General features: G+C 35.5%; 1 protein-coding gene across 22 annotated transcripts in view; it reads left to right on the forward strand.

Moving 5' to 3' along the window:
• ADGRL2 (adhesion G protein-coupled receptor L2) overlaps positions 1-15731 on the forward strand; it is a 312721-nt gene that overhangs the window by 101166 nt on the left and 195824 nt on the right. For all 22 annotated transcript variants that reach the window (XM_070746224.1, XM_070746215.1, XM_070746219.1 and 19 more), the window contains exon 2: positions 5100-5277. In XM_070746224.1, the coding sequence (XP_070602325.1) occupies positions 5205-5277 (73 nt within the window). In that variant the 5' untranslated portion in view covers positions 5100-5204. The remainder of the gene's footprint in view (positions 1-5099; positions 5278-15731) is intronic.

The raw sequence follows: 15731 nt of genomic DNA on the forward strand, positions 1-15731 counted from the left end.
TATGGCAGAAAGTGGGCTCTGGATGTGCTTTTCCAAATTCAGTAAGTGAGGTTGAATATATAGTTTTAGAAGACGTGTGTGTGTTTGTATAATGTATCTTTTTGTGTGCCTGTGTGTAATATGTATGACACATAGGGCATAAATACATAGGATTAAATAGTATATTTCTGATGTTCAGTAGTAGTAAATATACAGGGAAATAGTATCTCATTGAGGCTTTTGAGGACAGGTACCCTAACCCAAACTGTTGACACGAATGACATCAAGTTGGCCAAACCCACCCAATTACATCGCGACCCAGTCACATGATCACCTAGCAACCTCTACCCACTCAAATGACTTCAAACCACTCCCACCCAGTCATATGACTGCCAAACCACTTCCACCCAGTCAAGCCACGCACACAATATAAGCCATGTCCACAGAGTCGTAGTAAACATTTTTAGAACCCACCCCTGGTTATAGCTAAGATTAAGTGTAAATTTAATTTCAAGTTGATTTTTTCCTTCCTTCCTTCCTTCCTTCCTTCCTTCCTTCCTTCCTTCCTTCCTTCCTTCCTTCCTTCCTTCCTTTTGCTTGTTTTAAAAGAGTTTAGGATATATCCTCTAATTTTCCAAAGTAAAATTCTTCTGATGGAAATCAGACTGTTTCCCAGAGGGAAGGATTTAAGTTACAAGTAAAGTTTTCCAGGCAGCTTTAGTTGCATTGAAATCTAATCTGCTTTTTGGCTCTAAAGGCTGTCTCCCTTGGCCCAGCTATGTATGAGTTTTTTCTCTTTTTAAAGTCTGAAGGGAAATAGGCTATTTGCAAAGAATGACCACTTACTATGATCTACATTTTCTGTTTGCATAGAAGTAACCTGATACAGCTTTTCCTGCTGGTGTTTGTCTGTTTTGGGTTTTGTTGATGCAAGATTTTAATGATTGTGTCTCCTTATCTGTGCAATTACATGGTCTGAAAGACTGGGCTGTCAGCAACATCCTTGGTCCCAAGTATTCTCTGGCTCCAGGATTTATACCTGCTAATGTTTGTGGGGAATAGGGGAGGGTAGCATCCGACTAGAGGATAGATAAAGTATGCTGCTATGCTAGAGTCATATAATAATTTTTTGGTTATTTGCAATAAAAAGAAAATTATTCTTTTCTTTCATATGCATTAGATAATTCTTTGAAAAAATAAGCAATCAATTTTTTTATTCCTATTTGAAGGATTTAAAAAAAAAATATAGGTATCATTGTATAGATATAGATGTTACAAAAAGTCTTAAAATTGTTCAAGTAATATTATCCTGAAATCATTGTATTTCAGTACCAGTGGTTAGATATGCATTATTTGTAGATAATACAATACTTGAAAGAAATGATTCAATGAATCCCTAAAGAGCTGGAATACAGATTTGTCATGAATTCTAAGACACAAAAATCAAAATACATTTTGTTATGGCTAAATCTCATTCCAAATATTCATTCCACACAAATGTATCTCTTTGCATTACCCTCCAGCCATTAGCTGCTACTGTAATATCTGTACTTGAAATTTCTTTCTGTTATTTTGCATATTCCAATAATTCAAATGGACTAAAAATCTAACCATTTTGTCACTTTAAAACAACAACAACACCATGTAGAACACTTTTTTTTCACTCCAGAAAAATGGTCTTAAGTTTTCAGTGTTTTAAATATTTGCTTTCTTTCCTTCTTTCTTCAAACAGCTTACATTAATAGAAACATAGGGCAGAAAAAGACCTCATGGTCCATCTATTCTGCCCTTATACTATTTCCTGTATTTTATGTTAGGATTGGTATATGTTTATCCCAGGCTTGTTTAAATTCAGTTACTGTGGATTTGCCACAGTGACTGAATTTAAACATGCCTGGGATAAACATAATGAAATATCATGCAAAAATATTTTTTTAAAAACAACAATGTTCAATCTTTTGATGCATTTCTCATATTTGGAATAAATACGTAGAGGAGCACTTTGTTTTGAATCCCAAGAGCAAAAATCTTAAATAAAGAAATCCCATCAATTAAAAAAAAACTTGACTCTTTCAATAATAATAAAAGGTTAACTTTATTTCCCTTGCAATTATTAATTTATCTCAGTGGGCACTCTTATTATTCTAATTAGTGTGTTGTTTCACCTTTTATTGTCTATAAAGTTTGTGAAGTCCCTATTATTATTCAGGCTTTTGTTAGATAAAATATCCTAAACATCTGTTATTCTTCCTTTGCCTGCCCATGTATGTGTGCTGTGTGTATAAATAACAAGGCAGCCCATCCTTCTTTGCTAAATGGCTTGACTGGTTTTTCTAATGGGGACTAGTTTTTGCAAAGAAAAAAAAAAGACAAAGACAAACCATCCTTTCAACGATACATGTAACTTGTTTCTTTTTGGATGCTATAGATTTTTCACCAGAGAATGCTCTTTTTTGCTGTGGGTGTAAGACTTCAAGATGTAACGTAATTATTCCTTTGTGTCAGCTTCAGGAAACTCCTGCAGCAGCTGATGTGGCACCTCTAGATTAACTAGCAATAGATCTTTTCTCTGTTCCTTAAAAAAAAAATTATACCTCTAGATATCTGCCGAGAACTTCTGTCATACTTTTGAAAATAACAAGAGAGTTGTCCACTTGTGTGTGTGTGGGGCGGGGGGGGTATGATATTTTCTTTTTTTAAAAAAATAGAACCTTTGTTTTCATACACATCAAAAGTGCTTTTTTCATACTTCACTAGTATATTAAAGTTGGGAAAAACTGGATCTAAGTTTGAAGTTAGCCTGGTACCCTTCTGAAATTGAATGGTACCATCAATGATACCAAAATGGATGGTACCATCCATCTTCCAAAGGAGTTTTCATTTTCAGAGTCCTTGACAGAATGGCTATAGCATGCGAGTAATCCTTGATTTAGAAACACAATTGATAGTGGAATTTCTGTCATAAAAGTTATGGTCACAAAGCGAGTCATGTGTCCAAACCTGATTTTAGGACCATTTTTACCATGGATTTAAATGAATAACCCACAGTCGTTAAGCAAATTACATTGTGATTAAACAAATCCAGCTTTCCCAATTGTCTTTGTTTGTCAGAAGCTGGACAGGAAAAATCACAAATTGCAATCATGTAACCGCAAGCAGTTGCAACTGTTGTAAATGGGAACTAGTCTCCAACTGCCCAAATTGCAATCATGTAACAATGGAGGATGTATGATGTGACAATGGGGGCTGTGTGACAGTTGCAACATAGAGGTTTGGTCATAACGTAACATTTACAGCTTTACAATAAGTTACATTTACTTCATAACTTTGAATGATCGTAACACATTTAACACAAGAGTATAATAATTAAGGAAAAACTATAGAGGGACGTTAAAAACAGTAAGAATTTGGGGAACTAGACCCCAGTTTTTCCCTGTTTTCACTTTCATTACAAATATCTTCCAAATTGCAGGATACATACAGTACATGTAATTAACCCATTTTCTTCCTTTCTTTTATTAATGTGGAGTAGCAGTACAACCCATTACATTAAATAACAAAAGAGAGTTTACTGGTTGTCTCAAAGCAGCTATTACAGCGTAATTGTAGGCAAACATGCATTTCTCAAAATATTCAGAATGCAGAGGTTAGTATTCCTTCATTCATGGACCAGAAACAGACTAGAGTACTGATTTATATAGTATATAATTGCCCATCTTGCAACAGTGACTCTAGTTCTACGCATATTCCAAAATAAGGAGCATTGAAATCATTTCTGAGCATTATCTTTAGGATCAGACAGAACTTCTGTTATGACTGATTTTTCTAATCTTATTAGGCACAAATGCTGAATTTGGCCATTTTAAAAAGCCAAACAACAGTAGGTTGGATTTGGCACGGTTCATATTTTCCCAGCTATTTGAAAAAAGAGCAAGTATGGAACTTACATTGTTGGTTTGACTCTTCTATTCTTTGGCAATGTAGTGAGTCAAACAAAGGCGACCAGGGCAGATTTAACTGTTCACAGCTTTGTAGTTATTTGTTTGCATTTGCAAAAATAACTTTTGCTGCCTTAGCTGTAGGCAGCTTTTTCAAAGAGAGATGAACATTCACGGAAGTGCACAATGCTTGGTCTCCTGCTGTGCTGTAGAATGCAGTTTGCTTTTTAGTGTACAGAGAAGATCCATGGATATACAGTACATTAGTTTCTAGTTCTGGGTGGAGATGAGTAATAGTTTTGGATCAAAATATTCAAGAGCAATGGAGAGGTAAATGCAGCATGCTCTTGTCGTATTAATGCAGATGGGCTTTGGCGATGAGGAAAGGCGGCTAGGTAATTGATGTCTAATAACAGATTTAATGAAATAATTAATGCAGAGCTGCATGAAAGCCCTATCGATGTTCAGTTTGCATATTCTTGGTCTGTAATTGCTGATTGGGAACGGTGCATTCTGCATAGCCTCCAAAGCATATTTTTAAGTGTTGTTATTATTTCGGTAATATCCTGGCATCCCTGGCAGAAATTATTTCCTTTGGGATAAAAGCTGTAACCCCATTTCTCTTATTGGTAAAGAATGTTTATGAAGACAAACCTCTGCACTCCAAAAAGCGATGTCTTCACTAAATATAGATGTTGAATTTAACCCAGGGATGGGAACCCTGCTATCTCAGAAAAATCTTACATTTTTCAGTTCTTTGCTCCTGGTTTGAACAAGTATTGAAGCTGCAGGTTACCCAAAGGATTCACATTGATCCTGAAAATGTGAATGCAAAAGGGCGCTTGGAAATGTTGTCTTCCTGCTCTATTTCTTGAGGCAACTGACTTACTTTCTTCCGTACAAGTGTTGTTAGATGTCTTTTGGCATTGCAGGGTTTTTTTAGCTTGAAAGTTCCTCGAAATCCTGGAATTCTTGCAAGAATATGCCACCATCCTTCACATACACTACATGCTTCTTTTCTCATGGTTTCCTTATTGAAGTTTCCCGTCAGTTATTAACGGAAAGCAGACGGTTTTGTCTTCCCCGATGGCCAGATTTCTCATCAGCATATAATCTGATCTCTACTGTCTCGTTTAATGGTGAACACGAGTTGATAATTTTCATTTTCATTTCTCTCCCCAGTTATGAAGATGAATGATGTAGACCACCCTCTTGAATGACGTTGGGCATTTAATAACTGGGATCGTTAAGGAATAAAAAAGAAAGCGGTTTTAAAGGGGGTCAATAATGGTGGCTTCTGATTGCAGAATGAAAAGGTTTTGGCTGCTTCTGATAGTCAGCTTCCTACAGTGTTCAGAAGGTAAGATATTTTAATGTGTCATTTGTAAGAATAAAAAAAATATAATTCAGATTTGTGATTTTCATCCTTGTCTGAAGAGCAATGTAATTCATTTTGGAAATTATGCTTCATATATCTGTTGCATGTGTCCCCTGGAAGAATGCTGTTCAGTCACATATTTTGAAATACATTGATGCATTCTGGAACTTTTAGTTTATTTTTGTCATGTCATATAATTGTTATTTTTGACATATTTTAGGATTATTCTTTCACATGATTTTATACTAGTTTAGTATAAATTGTTTCCCTCTTTAGAATCTTTTTTCCCTTTCTCTCTCTCTCCCTCCCTCTCTTTCTCTCTTTCTGGATATTTCTTCCTCTTTCCCCCCCTCTCCTTCCCCCCTGTATCTCTCTGAAATTCTATAAGGCACTGTAGGTTTAAATATCCTTGATCCACTATACAAAATGCAGTGAATATATAGGTTTTTAGGTCTTACTAGCGGATGTGTAGTAAGTTGAAAATAAGCATAATTCATTTCAAAATCAGGTCACTGAAATTCAAAATGAGCTACTGTCCACCTATATCTTGTTCCTACTTAAAATTATTTTCCTATTTGTTCATGTAATATCTAAGGGAATATTTTCATTAGAGAAAAAAAATATGCTACTTTTTCTCTTTAGCTATATTTTTCATAGGGGTGCTAAGAGGTACCAAGTACAAACTGTGTCATGACACAAATCTTGTGGCTGACATACTTGCATCCAACATCAGGACATAAATCCCAAAGGCTAGAGTTTGAGTCATGACAGTACTAAGCACAATTTGTCATTTTTATGTCATTGCGATTTCTACTAGATGCTTATCTCTGTTCAGCTTCCTCAGCTTCACAAGATATTTCACTACAATTCTTGCATACTATAAGCACAGCAGTGTTATAGTATTATGCATGCAATAGCTTAACAGTATAAAAATCATTTCTCCATTTAAGTTCTCCTGAATTGAATGGGGGTTGCATGCTTGTGTTATTAACTAAGTTGAATGCCATAAAGATAGGAACATGTATAGTACCTTATGGAAAAAGCTGGAAATCAGATGCTGTTTTTTAAATTTTATTTTAATTTTATTTTACAAATATGACATACAAGACAAAAGAAAAAAAATACATAAAAACATATACTGTATATACAACATTTGGGAAAAGAAAGTTTCTCCACTTTTTTTGGGGGGGGGGATATTTGATCAGAGAATTACACTTCTTTTTCATAATATTAATTTTTGAATTCTTTTATTTGACGTGTTGCTTTGCATAAATTTTTATTTATTTATTTATTTTAGCCAATCATAGAATTTTGCCCATGTTTTATAGTAATCTGATTCTTTTTTTCCCTTTAATCTTTTGGATAGCCTGTCCATCTCCGCACAGATGCAATTTATAGGACCACTTAACAGATGACAATTTAAAAACTGGTTATTGATGCAATTTTATTTTGGGGTCTTCTCAGAAGTAACTTGCATGGAATGCTGAAAATAATAATAATAATAATAATAATAATAATAATAATAATAATAATAATAATAATAATAATTTATTAGATTTGTATGCCGTCCCTCTCCAAAGACTCGGGGCGGCTCACAACAATAATAAAAAACAATATTATAGCAAAACAAATCTAATATTAAAAAGAAGCATATAAAAACCCTATCATATTTAAAACCAAACAACACATACATACCTAACATAAAATATAAAAAGCCTGGGGGAAAGGAGTCTCAACTCCCCCATGCCTGGCGGTATAGGTGGGTCTTGAGTAGTTTATGAAAGACAAGGAGGGTGGGGGCAGTTCTAATCTCCGGGGGGGGGGGGGAGTTGATTCCAGAAATTAATTCTACTGGGACCAAAGATGCAATTTTGCTGCCTTTTTAAAAATTCCTTTCTTTCAAAAAGTATTTTATTGCAAAAAATATCAAGATTAAAAACAATAGAGTGATACACCACTAGAAATTAAGTGTGGTGAGTAGGTGTTGGACTTGAACAAGATTCCAAAGTTTTATTTCCTTTTCTGTCTGGTAATTCATCTTGAGATAATTATCCTTCCTTTTTTTCCACAGTTTTATTACAATAAAATACAGTAGCCCTGTCAAGTCAGAGAAAAGAGAAGATAATAAAATGTATATTTTTAACTACAGTGTTCCCTTGATTTTCGCGGGTTCGAACTTCGCGAATAGCCTATAGCACGGTTTTTCAAAAAATATTAATTAAAAAATACTTCACGGTTTTCCCCCCTATACCACGGTTTTTCCCGCCCAATGACGTCATACATCATCACCAAACTAATAATTTTTGCAAATAAATAAAAAAAAATTATTGTTAATAAATAATTATGGTTATAAATATCAGGATCACTAAGTGTCTTATTCAATGGTCAGTACTAGTAATAATGGTGAGTAAATGATTGTTAAGGGAATGGGAAATGGTAATTTAGGGGTTTAAAGTGTTAAGGGAAGGCTTGTGATACTGTCCATAGCCAAAAATGGCGTATTTACTTCCGCATCTCTATTTCGCGGAAATTCAACTTTTGCGGGCGGTCTCGGAACGTATCCCCCGTGGAAATCGAGGGAACATTGTACCTGAATTTGTTGTATTATGTTTAGATATGTATAGAACTGCAGCTAAATTATAGCAAGTTGTGCTTAAATGTATTCAGTTTTTCTGTTTTACATGAAGAATATGTAAGAATACGGAACTCCTTACCTAGGTATGTAGATACATCATTTAGTTTTGGCTGAGGATTAAACTTTGGCTGAGGCTTATTTTTACAGGGTAGCTTTGGTTTTGTAGCTTGTATGCTGCCAGGATAGACTGAAGCCACTCCAAGCTATTTCAGAATTGATTTATTCTGTGGAAAAACAAAAGAAAATTTCCTGTGTACCTACTTGGGTTTTAGGGAGAAAGAATCCTTGGTAGTTGAACAACTAGCTCAACACTAGTTTTCCCCTTCTTGTCCTGTTGTAGGGCTTTGAGTCATGATCGTCATTTATCTTTTGGCTGCTGGAATATATAGAGCTTAAGAAGAGAACTAGGAGCTGATTTCCTTCTTTGTATGTAGTTTAGTAAGGGTAATATTGACTTTTCTAGAAGATGAAATGCAGCGGTTTCATGAAGTCAATATTCCTTTCAATAATAGGAAAATAAAATGGCTAATTTGTTCACCAACTCCTCTGTCACATCCCAGTTTGCAAGTAACAAGCAATAGTTGTGGCAGAATTGGAGAACTATAGGAGCTTTGACTGTATTTTGAATTCTTTGGTGAAACAGAGAAAGAACTTTATTTTTCAGCCTATTCTCACTGGTGATTGATCTTGTATTATATAAAAGCATTCAAACAAGGAGGAGATGATGAATTTGACTAGACTGGAATGGGGAGGGCATTTCTGTATGCAGACAGCAACACTGATCAGCCTTATTGCTGAGATTGGTAAGGAAGGCTATAAAGACTTGTTTGCCTTGCAGCTTAAGAACAGGACAAAAAGGTATTGGTATCACTGTGGGAATGAGACCCAGGTTTTGTAGAATTTATTACAGTTTTCAAGGTCTCCTCCAAGCCTTAGGAAACATCACATTAGAGATCTGGAAAGTCAATATATTCATACCAAACATTGCCATTTTATTTTCTGTAAACAACATCATTGTACTTGGATTCATGATAATTAGTTGTGGCCAGAGAGTGGCAGATTTGTGAACATCTTGTATTTTTAATTCTATAGATAATGAAATCAAAGGTGTTGCAAAACATCGACCATGGTATCCTTCTGCGCTGGCTGGAGGGGTTAAGAGTGGGAGGCACTGTTTTATGGTAGTTCACCTCCTAACTCTCCAGTTGGTCGCAGTCATTGTTATCACGGGGTTAGAGGTCGACTCCTAGGCCCCTCCCTTGTGGGGTTCCTCAGGGATCAATCCTCTCTCCCTTGCTCTTTAATATCTACATGAAACTGCTGAGTAAGATCATCTGAGGGCATGGGATAAGTTACCATCAGTATGATGACGATACAGTTATACATTTCCACACCAGTTATACATTTCCACCCCATGTCCACTCAGTGAAGCAGTAGAAGTAATGTTTGTTTGTTTGTTTGTTTGTTTGTTTGTTTGTTTGATTGATTGATTAATTAATTGTACTTGTGTGGTGCCCCTCTCCATGTGTGCTGGTGTCTGGAGGCTGTTAGGTTGTGGATGGGTGTTAACAGGCTCAGATTCAACCCCGACAAGACGGAATGGCTGTGGGTTCTACCTCACAAGGAAACTTCCATCTATCGATCCATCACTCAGGGGGAGGGCATTTGATCCTCTCAGAGAGGGTCCACAACTTGGGCATCCTCCTCAATCCATAGCTGACTTTAGAACATCATCTTTCAGCTTTGGCGAGGGGGGCGGTTGACTAGGTTCACCTGGTGCACCAATTGTGGCCCTATTTAGACAAGGAGTCTCTACTCACAGTCACTCATGCTCTTTATCACCTCATGCCCTTATCACCTACTGCAATGCTCTCTACCTGGGGCTCCCTCTGAAGAGTATTCGAAAACTGCAAATCATGCAAAATGCAGCCACGCAAGCAGTCATGGGCATTCCTAGGTATGCCCAGATCTTCCCAGCACTCCGTGGACTGCATTGGCTGCTGATTAGTTTCTATACCCAATTCAAAGTGCTAGTTACGACCTATAAAGCCCTACATGACATCACACCAGAATACTTGCGGGACCACCTCCTGCCGCATGAGTCCCAGCGACCGGTTAGATCCTACTGAGTGGGTCTTCTCCAGTTCCATCAACTAGACAATGTCACTTGGGAAGAGCCTTCTATGGAGGCGCTGGCCCTCTGGAATCAGCTCCCCACGGAGATTCGCACTGCCCCCACCCTCCTCACCTTCCACAAGGGTCTTAAGACTCATTTATACCACCAGGCTTTGGGCGATTTGTCTCCCTAGCCGACAAATGTTATGTGTGATTGTTGTCTGAATGGGTATGATTGACTTTTTAACAAAATTGGGGATTTTAGATTAGTTTATCTAGTTTAACTAATTGGATTTGTCTATTATATTTCACTATTTCCTTTTGTATGTTGTAAGCTGCCCTGAGTCCTTGGAGAGGGATGGCATATAATAGATAGATAGATAGATAGATAGATAGATAGATAGATAGATAGATAGATAGATAGATAGATAGATAGATGATAGGTAGATAGATAGATAGAAAGATAAATTCTTAAGACTGTTTTTTACTTCCAAAATTAAGCTGGCTTCATTGATCTATGGTTTCCCTCCCCCCCATAATTCTTATGAAAATTATTTATTATTATTATTTATTCAATTTTTATGCCGCCCTTCTCCTTAGACTCAGGGTGGCTTACAACATGTTATCAATGGCACTTTTTAACAGAGCCAGCCTATTGCCCCCACAATCCGGGTCCTCATTTTACCCACCTCGGAAGGATGGAGGGCTGAGTCAACCTTGAGCCGGTGATGAGATTTGAACCGCTGACCTACAGATCTACAGTCAGCTTTAGTGGCCTGCTGTACTGCACTCTACCTTCTGCGCCACCTCGGCTCTCAAATGACATGTAGTATAGAAATGGCTCAGTTATGATACTTGAAATTGTTCAGAAGGTTTGGTCTTGTACTATTTATTGGAAAAAAAGGATCTTCCAACTGTGGAAAATACAGTTTTCTTTTCTTCTCCCCTCTATCTAATTTTGTATTCAATATGGTACTGCAATTAGGATTTAGCTAAAAATATATGCTAAGAACATAACATGTGAAATAATATATTCCCATTCATTTGTTCCTGAAGCCTGCTGAATGACAAACACAACTGTTTACTCCATGAATATCCTGAAAAAAGCTTTTACATATCTATTTAGTTTAATGTTGGCTCTGTTCTAAGATACGGCTCATGGGCTTGAATTGGAAAAAAAAAAGTATAGTAGGAACTCTCATTTAGATTTCACGGAATGAAGACCAGCAATCTCTCTCAGGGGATATTGCCCTTCAAAAGCCTGGTTTGCCTGACCAACTTTTAAGACTATTTTCCCCCTCCCCTATTGGGTTGATAAAGTATTGAAGGCCAAGTCTTCAAAACACACTTCTCACATGTGGTCTGTTAAAAAAATCACTGTGATTTGTTAGAGATAATTATCTACATATGTTCCTGGTGGTCTTTGCATACCAGTATTTGAATAAAACTTTATTTTTCCGGGAAAGTTAAGTTTACAAATGAGAAGGCATGTACTGCCTTTTTGTTAAAAAAAGCTTCATTTCTCACTTGAAAGAAAATTAGGGAGGAAATTGGGAAGAGTAGACGGAAGGGAGCCACACCAATTAAAAATTATTAGAATAAATCAAAAGTTGTGGTTTTCTATTCTGGAATGGAATACTGATGTGGAGGTAGTTTCAAGCCAAAACAGATGAATTAATCTTATTTTATTGGGCATTCTTGCAAGATATCTGCCTTTGGTTTAATAGATATATAATAGGGCTTAGAGGGTGGATGTTTTTATAGCTGGCAAAAATCTGTGGGAAATCAACCTCAACAGAGCTTAGCTTAGCTATAGAATAGAGTACTGTATAATCATATCACCCAAAATCTAAAACTTTGAATAATAGAAATTTTGAAAAGAAATGGCAAAAGTGTTCCTATATCAATTTTAGAGCAAGCTTACTTGCTTAACTTGCTAGCCATTTTTGAGTGCATCCGTTTTATCAGTGGAAGCCATTACTACAAAATTTTAGTGGTTGAGAATATTTTGCATTTTTCTATACATTCTTAAATTGCTTTTCTTTTTTAATACAATAATAGGATCAGAGAAAAGGTGGATAATGAAAGTTTTATCTATTAATAGGGAGATATATCTTGCAGTCTGGTAGAATCTTAAGTAAAGTACTGGATAGGGAAGATATATAAAGCTTTCTAGAAATTTGCATATGTAGATATTGGTAATATCCATATAACAACAACATTCATTTATGCTTGACTATAAGACGAATGTGGCTTTGTAAACATATATTTGTTGGTTGAGATGAAACTGATTGGATTATTTGTAACACAGAGCGACAATATGTGCATTCTACACAAAAGCTAGGTTCTCAGCAAGGGCATTAGGTGAAGGATTGTTTTGTGAGTTACTCCATCAAAGCAGACTATTATTTCCTAAGTACTTTTAATTGTCAAATAAAACAAGTTGGACACAAGATACAGGGGCAGCAACAAGAAAACACAATAATTTTATTGATAAACACTGGTGAAATTTGTTATAGTTGAGCTGTGCACAGGACACAACAGTTAATTGTAATTATTTATTGATATCCGAAGATAAATCGACAAGGTTTTTCTAAACCAGATTAACTGAAAAGAGAAAGACTTCGGGGCTCTCATGTTTAGAAATTCTGTTAGTTTTTAAATGCCTAATAATAGGTTTTTATATTATAAAATTGTGGGCTTTGTAATCAATTACATAAAATAGGAAGCATCCAACTTGAAAAAATAAAGGATTGAACTATACCGTTTTACTTAGCTTTCAGAAATGTTTCATCTCAAATGCTAAAGAGATGCTTTGCCACATATGTAGCTTTTCACAACAGCTTTGTAAAGGAAATCAACTTAACGATTTGTGCATCCGCCCACTGATATGTAACTTGATCTGTCCATAAATTCTGTATTTCTTTGTTTTAGGAAAAGAATTAAATCCTTTCTCTTTAGCCAGAAGATAATTTCCTTAAATTTAATTGCCGTGATTTCATATATTCTATTAGATTTTTTTATTAGTTATATATTTTATTGTTAGTCTACTTTCAGTTGAAATGTACATTAATCATTTAATTGTAAAACTAAAGTGTTGTTTGAATAAGGAATTGGAACTAAGTTCCTCCACTCAACACTTTCCACATTATGTTTAAACATTTTTGTCTCCAGATTTCCTCACAAAGTTATCAAAGCATTAACCAAGATTACTGTTTTGAAATTCTCTTATATAAAATGCTTATTATAAATGTTAAATAATAAGTGATTTGGGGAAGAATAGATCCATGATTAGTCACAAACATGAGACAGTGGTGATATTATTTTAGTTAGATAGGGTATATGGTTCAAAAATTATTTGGAAATTGACTTGGAATGTAGAAAAGTACAAACACAATAATTCCTTAAAACTGGAATATCTTTTTTTTAAAGCTTCCATGAGAATATAAAAAAAGAAAGCTGTTTTAATTAGAGATGTGTGTCAAGGTTCCGGGTAACATCCGATCTAAAATCTGAATCAAAGTACTCCTCAAAGTTTCAATTTATTTCCATAGCCCTCCTGGCATCCAAACTGGGAAACGTGAATCTGAGTTTACCACCAGTTGAATGTTCACATCCTTTGGCCCCACCCACAAACTTGTCACATTGCCCACTAAGATTGTGCCAGTGCGGCAAGTCCTTCCTCTGCTTCCGCCCAGATGGGTGGATGTGGGATGTCCTTTAACCATTCGAAAGAGTGCTTTGTGGCTGCATCTGTTCCCTCATGAAAATTACCCCTCCCAAGTTCCCATAAACATCAGGCCTCTTATAGATTGTGGCAAGCTGTTGCTTGACAATATGGATGCTTTAATAAATTGTATATATAAATGTGGTTTTAATGAACGAAACTCATTAAAGCAGCATCATATTTTTCTAGATTTGTGCAAAACCTGAGAAAAAAGGTAACAGCTTTAAAGAGGCATTATTCTTGTAGACCTCCATGTTCTGAAGCCCTAAAAATATTTTCCTGAACATTTTTTGATATATTCTGTTTGGTCAACTTTGGATTGAATTTAAAATAATTTGATTTGGAGGAGAATGTAATATCAAATTGGACACTTGTTTGTAAACAAATCTAAAAATGTGTTGTACATAACCCAAGTTAAAAGAATGAAATGTGTAAAAGAAAGGAATACTTTTATATACTTCTATAATATATTGACTTTAAATCCTCACCGATAACATAATAAAGCCTTCTTCAGGGAAAAAAAAAGGCAAACTCAATGTTTCTTTAGTAGTCTGTTAGGAGCACAGCTTGTATTGTGTATCGTATGCTGAAATGTTATGCTTAAGATCAAATTCTTAAAAGGAATAAAAAATTCATCTCATCAAAGTCACTTATCCTCTCTTATCTGCTGTTCTCTACCATTTTATATAGCATTAGTTTATCCCCGGCATAATCTTATCGAGTTCTGCAGATTCATGAGTGGCCAGGTGTTGCTGACCTTTGGAATGCTGTATAAAGATCTCAATAGCTATTCTTATGTTCAGCATCTGATGTCATTTTAAACCCCTTAGATCGGAAAAAAAGGCATACTTTAGATTTTGTAATTCTTATAAGCAAATCAAAAGTGATCCAGAAACTTTAAAAGCCAAACAAAAACCCACTGGTCGTAAATAAAATAAACCATCTCACATTCTCTGCTAGCTCTGAAATTTTTATTCTGCTACAGTTTTTTGTAATTGCTTTGTCCACAAACTTTTCTTTGATTAGAGCTGTAGTATTGACCACATAGTTGAGGTGCCCCCTCTATCAGTACTCCTAGATAAATGTTTCTTAAAATAGATCCTGGGGGGTCTCCCCTGACCCTCTTAGTGATCCTAAAGAACAAAATTATTTTCAGCCTTTTAAAAAATAATATGATATTAAAATTATATTTAACAATAGTGAGAAGTAGTAGTAGTAGCAAAAAACATGTCAGTTTCATTTTTCATATAGTAGATATAACACATACAAAGAAAAGCTGCTTTTGGGTGGGGTAGGATAGGAAAGTTTAAGAAACATTGTCTCGGATCATTTTTTTGTGACCATATACAAATCACATCTTGAATACTGTTTCATATAAAAATGCATTCATTATATGACCATCGTTCACAGTTAACAGTGATATGAGTGCATTTTATCAATTAATCTCGAGCATTTACACTCAGAAATTAATTTAAAAAGTTGAACACAATTGTAGTCTAAGAAGATGGAAAAATACAAATTTGCTCTTAAATGTAGCTATCCATAGCTCCGGGGAAATTGCTTCTTGCTTTATTAGAATCTCCTCCACGTTTATAAAGACTGGGTGGGTAGGGTAGGATTAGAGAAAGCTGCTCTTTAAAGAAACGCTCCTTAATTTTTAGCAGATGGTCTCATGAGTATTAAGTCTGTAGCGAGTCGCACAGAATAATAAAAAATAAAGACACCATTAGAGAGCATTTCACCGAGGCGGCCTTTGGTGGCGCCATCTTGGATCAAAAGATTTCCCCCCCCTGAATATCATTACTTTGCTAAATAAATAATTCCTTCAACACTGTCAAACTATTTACTAAGTCTGCACTACTATTAATCTTGCCATCATTCCCATCAGCCATCTCCTTCCACTAATGACTCTATGACTGTAACTTTGTTGCTTGTATCCTTACAATTTATATTGACTGG

Source organism: Erythrolamprus reginae, chromosome 3, assembly GCF_031021105.1.
Source record: "Erythrolamprus reginae isolate rEryReg1 chromosome 3, rEryReg1.hap1, whole genome shotgun sequence".
Taxonomy (NCBI): Eukaryota; Metazoa; Chordata; class Lepidosauria; order Squamata; family Dipsadidae; genus Erythrolamprus; species Erythrolamprus reginae.